This window comes from Gadus morhua, chromosome 4 (assembly GCF_902167405.1).
Source record: "Gadus morhua chromosome 4, gadMor3.0, whole genome shotgun sequence".
NCBI classification, from domain to species: domain Eukaryota; kingdom Metazoa; phylum Chordata; class Actinopteri; order Gadiformes; family Gadidae; genus Gadus; species Gadus morhua.
This window is the reverse complement of record NC_044051.1, coordinates 40,059,041-40,066,988: the sequence shown is the minus strand read 5'-3', so window position 1 is coordinate 40,066,988 and position 7,948 is coordinate 40,059,041. Positions and strand designations below refer to the sequence as shown.

Sequence of the window (7,948 nt, the reverse complement as noted above, 5' to 3'; positions counted from 1 at the left end):
AGTCTACTTACTTCCCATTTGTTAACTATTCTTAATTTTTTTTTGTACAAAAATAATGCGGTTTAGTTGCTATAATAGGCTTTTAAACGCTGCGTTCAGCACTATGAAGCACGCTTGCTACACGCATTAAGGATATCATTAATTAACATTTGTCATATAACGTTAGCATTAAACTCAAGATTGCCAGTCACGCTTCCGCAATTTCTCTCCCGAAAACATCCACTAGATGGCAATAATGTATACTAAATAGGGTGAGAGACAGACAAGTATCAAACTGCAACACGTAGCGTCGACAGTCATTAAAGAAAATAAATAGCCTACCGCTCATTCTAGAGGTCTTCATTCAATAAAACACGCAAAATGCGTAAATCATTACATCGTTGTTGCAACGATCAGTACTTATGTGACTCCATCATGCCGGCGTTGGTTGGACCATCCCCTCCTTACGAGCCGTAACAGGACAGGAACGGGGATTTGCTCATTAGCTGCTGGTTGGGACGGTCTCAGGTGCTGAGGGGCCCCCATCTTGCTTGCACAAGGGGCCGAGGCTTGTAGTTGACCTACTTGCTGTAGCTCCCCCTGGAGGACACTTCAAACAGCCAGCGAGAGTTGAGCAGCAGACACCAGCGAAAAAAATGGAAACACACAGAGACCAGCGGTCATTTAAAAGGTTTGGCCTTTGAAACACATGTGGTGCAATACACAGACGACAAGAGTTTTAGCTTTAATGGACCACAATAACAACTATTTTATATTTGTGGGTTGCCATTTTGATCCCTACATAAAATATTGGGAACTTTATAACATTGAACTGGTGTTCACCCCGTGTACCAAGACGAACAAACGTCTCCTAATACAGATTTTTTTTTTCCTGTGACGCCAATCATGATTTAAATCGTTCACACCAATCAACTCCCGATCACCATCATCACATGACATCCCCGATCGCGAGGTCTGCTCATGAAGAGCGTTCCTCCAGCCCGTAGGACTTCAGGTGCGGTCCGGATCCTTCTCGCGTGGCGGTGGATCCGGCGATGGGGAAGGGGTAAATCACTCGATAGGATTAGAGCTATTGCGGTCTTCAGAACATCATATTATTAGGGAGGGAGGGAGAGAGAGAGAGCGAGCGTGTTTATTTCGGTTGGTTCAGGGTTGCTCCTGTGAGTCTATCCGCTGGTCTCTCGCGACATTTTCTTGATGAGGATGACCATACAGTCAGGGGCCACTAGGGGCCCTCAGTGTCCCCGACGGCGCCCTCGTTTCGGGGAATTTCCAGGAGCTCCGTGATCCTCTGCAGGTCCCGGTTCTCATTGGTGTTCACACTCAGGTCACCAATCAGCTCGTCCGTCAGCTGCAGGCGGGCGGACCTTAAAAACGAATAACAGGAAGTAGAATGTTTTTAACTTTATTTCCCCCGCCCGAGAATTTTTTGTTGAGGTCTTCTTATTGTACAATAGTCGGGCCTAACAGTGTCAGCAAATGCAGGACTCCAAGTTATCTTAAAGTACTTTTTGTTCTCTGATTAGAATGTACCACCAAAAAATGGATTTACTAATCTGAAAGATATTGTACATCATATAACATCATTATCAGGCCTGCAAGTTCTGAAAGCAGCCCCTACTTCTTACTTTGTCGGGCATCTGTTGGGCACACACCGCTTTAACCCAATCAACATCTGCCCTTAATAACATCACCAAATAAACACAAATTAAATATAAACTGTCATCAAATAGCTGGAGTTTATACAGGAACGCTCTGCCGCCTTGACAGACATATCATACCTACCCCATGCCCTCAGTAGGGAAAATTAAAAGGGGCTTTGTGATTAGGGTTGGACAGAGTCTAAACTCTTGTCGTGATGGACAACAAAAATCAATCATTTACTTCTCGTCATGTTATTGAAGTGTTATCAAGGTGTGTACTAAGCATCAAAAAATTATGTTCCATTAAACCCATTTAAATCTCACCTCATTTCAGTCCATCGATTTCCCTCTATCTTCACACCACCAATTCAAAAGTTCACCAATTAAAGAATTCACCAAATCAAAGATTGAATGGGAAGAGACAATCCACGCGATTTAAACCACGACTCTACAATTCCAGATGCATATCAATATATATTTTCGCCATCCTCCTGACCAGATATTGGGTAAGTGTGCAGCGGACACATTTCCCTGTCATGCTGACCCACCATTCCTGCAGCTTGAGTTGGTACAGCTCGCTGCGCTCTCGTCTCACCCGGTCGCGGGTGGTTTCCCCGGCAACCGTCTGCATGCTGACGACCAAGGCGCCCGCGGGGAGCCTGGACAAAAAAAAAACAACACAGCACAAAGACGATGTTCACCACTTCATGTGTACGTAATTATCGGTGTTCGACTTGGATATCAGCTGACGAATGGAAAGTAAGAAACTAAAGTCATTCCGGTCCTCCGCGTGCCTCTGGAGCATATACGGCCTACAAGTCAGTAACAGGCAACCACATGATATGAAACAAGATGTACTTTAAAAACAGACCGGTGACTTCAATCCGAAAATGTCCGCCGTCCACCTGTAGACTTCCTTCTACTCAAAACCCTGACCTGCTACTTACTGACCGGCGTCTAAATATATTGACTCAAAATCGCCGTTGGCTAAATAACTTCGGAATATCAGTAATTCTTAACAACAATGGTGCATTAATGAACCCTAAAATAGTGTTAAGGTTAACCCTAGCCCTACGATACATTAAATAATGTAGAAATGAATACCGTAGTTATCATGAACACCATTAGTAAATTATTACTAGACAATTAGTTAACTGAACTAAAATGCTAGTTAATGCTCATTACGGCCTTAACTACGGTTGATGAATGTTTCATTAGTGCACCCTTATTGCGAAGGGCTACCGGAACACTGTATCGCTTGCTTCCATGGCGACGGACACATCGGAACACGGGTGTCACTCAGCATTACGCGGACGTTTCCAGAACTTTCGGAACACAATTTACTTCTTGGGCCGCTGTTGACGCCCGGCGGCGGGCGTGAAACCCCGCCCCGGGCAGCTTCTCGTCGAGGTTGTAATGAATTTGTACAGCTTCCAAGCTCGTCAAATTTGACTAAATCACACACACACACAATTCTGTCCAATACACCCCCCCCCCCCCCCACCACCAATGCTTCCTCCTCACACCTCAGCAATGTGCCAAATGTGTGTGTGTGTTCAGAGGAGCGATTTGGAGCGTGATATGCTTTGCGATTAGCCTGGCTGGCTAGCTCGGAGGCGGAGCGATGCACCTGGCCCCGGCCACGGGCCGGGAGCCGCCCGCAACACATCAAACGCTCCAGGTGGCTGGGCGACCGAGCACGCCAGAGAGAGAGAAAGAAAAAGAGAAAAAGAGAAAAAGAGAGACAGACAGACAGACAGACAGACAGACAGACAGACAGACAGAGTCACTGTGAAAGACAGAGAAAGATGACAGAGACAGAGAGACAGAGAGTCATAGTGAGAGGGAGAGAGAAACAGAGAGAGGGAGACAGAGAGCGAGCGAGAGACAAAGAGTAGAGAGGAAAGAGAACACGGACACTGTCCGGAGCAAAACCTAGATCCCGCCTTGCGTTGGACGGGGGGCTGAGATTTGACTGCGGACGTCAAAATTAGGTCGCAAACGCCACGATTGTCTTTCATGCATCCGTCCCTGTGCCTGATTGTGTATACACACACACACACACACACATACACACACTTTCTTTAATGAAGTTTGAATGAAAAAGTGGAGAGAGAAACAGATTAAAGAGACGAATGAGAGAGAAGCAACGGAGGGAGAAGGGAGAGTGAGGGAGGGAGGCAGTGGAGGTGATGCTGGGCTGGGGGGGGGGGGGGGGGCAGCTGCTGCCTCTTGGCTCGCCTCCCTGGGGTGGTGGGGGGGGGCAGAGACCCTCTGCAGAGCACATGGGTCCCCGGGGCACAGGGGTGGAGTTGTGGGGGGGTGGGGGGGGGAGATGGAGTAGGATGGGGGGGGGGGCAGCTGGGTAGCAGAGGGGCTGCTCAGAGGGGCCGCAGCCGTCTGCCAGACTGTGGACCCCCAGACCCTCTCAGCTACGGGGGGGGGGGGGGGGGGGGGGGGGGGGGGGTCTGCAGACGTATGGAGCCACTGGCGGCGCAGCTCAGAGACGTAGACGCCGTGATGGTGACCGGCTCGCGGGACGTTGGGATTCACTCTGAGCGTTTAACGTTTAGCGGTTATGGACGTTTAGATGTCGGAGTCACCGGGAAGAGACCGACGGTCAACGCCTCCTCCTGCCCCTGTGTCAGGGGGGAGGAGGAGGGGGAGGAGGAGGAGGAGGAGGAGGGGGAGGTAAGGGTGAGGTGGAGGAGGAGGAGGAGGGGGGAGGAGGAGGGGGGGGGGGGGGAGGAGGGGGGAGGTAAGGGTGAGGTGGAGGAGGATGTCATGGTCAGGTGGAGGAGGAGAGTAGGGTTGGTGGTGGAGGAGGAGGAGGGAGGGAGGGATGGGGAGGAGGGGGAGGGGGAGGAGGAGGAGGAGGAGGAAGTGACTGGGGAGGAGGAGGAGGAGGGAGGGAGGGAGGGAGGGAGGGAGGGAGGGGGGGAGGAGGGAGGGTGGAGGAGGAGCAGGTGGGGGATAGGAGGTGCGGTCTTACCCCAAGAAAGCGCCGATCAGGGTCCCGGCCAACAGACCCCTCAGACCAAGGTTGAGCCGGAAGAGACCCCCAGTGACAGCTGCAGCGGAAAGACCTCCGTCACTCGTAGTTTAAACGTTAATGAACACTACATAAAGACCTCCGTCACTCGTGGTTTAAACGTTAATGAACACTACATAAAGACCTCCGTCACTCGTAGTTTAAACGTTAATGAACACTACATAAAGACCTCCGTCACTCGTGGTTTAAACGTTCATGAACACCTCCGTCACTTGTAGTTTAAACATTAATGATCACTAAATGAAGACCGTCATCACTCTGAATGTTTCATAAACCCTACGGGGGTTCTGGACTCACCTCCGGCAGCCCCATAGTGGCTCAGAGCGTCTTTGTCCCGGTACACAGACAGACCGGTGCTCACCGAGCTGCAGACAGAAGGACAGACAGACAGACAGAGAGGGAGAGAGACAGAAGGACAGACAGTCAGACAGAGAGGGAGAGGGACGGAGAGAGGGGGAGGGAGGGAGGGACGGACGGAGAGAGAGACGGAAAGACAGACAGACAGACAGACACACAGACAGGGACAGAGAAAGAGAAAGAGAGGGAGAGACGGACACAAAACCAAACAAGGAAGACGGTCAGACTTCACGGCCGTGGTCGCACGACACGACCACGGCGCTCCCGTCGCTACGGTTACCCCAGGGCCACACGGCGCTGGCGCGCGGCGGAGCTCACTTGAACAGCGTGACGAAGGCGGCCACCCTCCAGCTCCACCTCCAGCCGTAGCGCAGGAACCCGCGAATGGCGGCGTTGTGGGAGGACCGCTGGAACCCATCACGGGGGGGGGGGGGGGGGGGGGTTAGTCCTAACACAGAGACCCTCACACTCAGACAGACCCCCTCTGAGGTCTGACCTCTACCCCCGCTCTCCGCCCCTCTCTCTGTACGCTGGTAAAGGCTTTATTTGGTACAGTTTTATCAATAAACATGCTTCATAATACTCGTTTCTAGTGCGTCTTTGAACCCTTAGAAAGCCCTGTATGAACGAAATAAAAACTACTACTACTACTACAGCATTACGTGACAATCTCTTAAATACTATACATTATGAATATTCATAGTAATACCACACCAACTAATACTCCTACAATCGCAAAGCATTACATTTGATACTTAGGACTTTTGATGGACTTTCGATACTCATTTGATTCGAGGGCTGACACTACTAACTACCTCCACCACTTATAATAATCATACTAATTAGAGCCCTTAATTACAGAGAGCCCTTGATTACCAACACTAACGCCTCTACACTGCAGCCCATATTTTTTATTTTAGCTTAACGTCCCACGTTGTGCTAAAATAACATCACACCGTACGGTGGGCCTTCTCCCCCCCCCCCCCCTCCTCACCACAGCCTCCACCCGGCTGGTGTAGAGCTCCGCCTGGCTCAGCTGGATGTACCGCTGGCGTGCGTCGCGCGCGGCGGGCAGCCCCCCGTGGAGCAGGCCGACCAGGGCCCCCGCCACGGCGCTCTTCAGCACGCTCCTCAGCTCCTCCGACGGCCCCCGGGAGCCACTAGGGGAAGGGGAGGGGGGGGTTACGGCACGGCGGGGGCTGAGACACAGCTTGACCGGTATGGTTACCTTTATCTGTAGCGTTGTGTTGACGTCACAGCCGGAGTTGTGTCACACAACTTTACCGGTAAGAGACTCAACCGAGTGACCCCCGGGTTGGACCGGTTAAGAGCCGAGCACCTCCGTGACCGACCACGGTAACACGAAGGGTTTGACCCCGAGGGGCGTCCGACACCCCGACACACCCCGACCCGGACGCTACGGTTGTATCGCACGTGACCCTATATCACCGCGGGTGCGGTGAGAACACTCAACAATCGAAAACGATTATTAAACAAAAGACACTAACCCTCTCGGTCAAAGAGGTCCTTGATGCTGTCCCAGCCCGTGTCGGGGAACTCTGGCCGGCCGAAGTTCTTCGGCAAGGTGCTGCCAAAGGGTGCCGCGCCAGGAGTCATAGTAGCGGTGGTGGTGGTGGTGGAGGGGGGAGAGCTGGAAGAGACCGGCTGGGCAGAAGCCGCGTCAGCTGCATGGACCCTGGGGAGCAAGCAGAGAGCAGAAGGACGGGGGCTGGGGCCCCGGCCCTCTGGAAGAGGCCCCGCAGAAGCCCGGTGCTGAGAACGCCCCGGGGGCCCGAGTCTGCCTGCCGTCCCGATGCCGGGCCAACTCCGGCTTGCTGCGGATCCATCACGCCTCACTTGCCGCCGCGGCTGTGTGTGTGTGCGTGTTGTGCGTGTGTGGGAGAAACATGGAAACACGTGTCGTGGGATGAGGATGTTGTTGCATTTCCCCGCAGCTTGTTAATGATGTAAATAATCCGCCCTCAAAAGTCAATGCCTACAGGCTAATTGCATTTAGATGTATTTATGTATTTTTTTAAGCCTGGGCTCCACCTTGCGAGACTGAACAGCTGTGGGGTTCACTGGAACCTCCCACTGGAAACACTGGGAGGCGGTGGAGAGACGCATGTTTTAAGAATTATTCAAAAGAGGATCTCTTCTATGGCAGATTTGTTTCATGCAGGCTATCAATTTGTTATTGAACAATGATTGAAACACTTTTTACATCAATTTCTAACAAAATTAGATTTTGAACGCAGTGTTGACCTGTAATCAAATCCTAAGCCTTTATCGTCTTTATAATTGCATATATTATCAAAGAGAGCACCACACGTCCTGTCAGACACAGCAAGTGTTGCACTATGGATCACTAAACAACATATGCTCTTACATGAACCCCTCTGGTGATGGGATGCGAACGCATTGCATTAACTATTACCAATACGGTGCGCTTTCCGGGATAAACCCCCTTACCGATAAGTCGATGTGATTGCGTTGAATAGCGCGTCACGTTTATCCCCAGTGTACAGTCCACATGCATGTTTCATTCAAAACATAGTTTTGCCCTTCTTCTTCCCTGGCTGTCATTGAATCGTACCGGCGTGATGAACTCTGAAACTAGGACGGTGATGACGGAGAAGACAACAGCGGACCCGCGGCGGTGGAGGACCGAATGACACCTTCGCTTTTTTTTCGAGGACTCTAGATTAGATGGTTGGTTGCTGACCCAAAACCCATTTTAATGTTTTTTTAATTTGATAACAGAATGAACATTCAATTATGCAAATGTGCATAGATAAGGAAAACTAGTTTAAAGAAAGAATTAGAACACCATAATATAAAAAATGAACACAATGCAGTTAAGATGTAACAAGTAACAGTTTGGCCGGAATGGTAA

The 7,948-nt window shown here is 50.8% G+C and overlaps 1 protein-coding gene across 2 annotated transcripts; it reads right to left on the bottom strand.

The window, feature by feature from the left end:
- Positions 1-708: 708 nt before the first annotated feature.
- On the bottom strand, positions 709-7,682 carry timmdc1 (translocase of inner mitochondrial membrane domain containing 1). 2 transcript variants are annotated; one of them, XM_030354963.1, is made up of 8 exons: positions 7,525-7,655; positions 6,563-6,921; positions 6,047-6,212; positions 5,371-5,459; positions 4,993-5,060; positions 4,636-4,714; positions 2,192-2,302; positions 709-1,367 (listed from the first exon to the last, which is right to left on the bottom strand). In XM_030354963.1, the coding sequence occupies exons 2-8, from the start codon at positions 6,667-6,669 to the stop codon at positions 1,226-1,228; spliced, it is 762 nt and encodes a 253-aa protein (XP_030210823.1). In that variant the 5' UTR covers positions 6,670-6,921; positions 7,525-7,655; the 3' UTR covers positions 709-1,225. The 2 variants fall into 2 exon arrangements, with proteins under 2 accessions (XP_030210823.1, XP_030210824.1); XM_030354964.1 differs by lacking the exon at positions 6,563-6,921 and having other exon boundaries at positions 7,525-7,682.
- Positions 7,683-7,948: the final 266 nt, after the last annotated feature.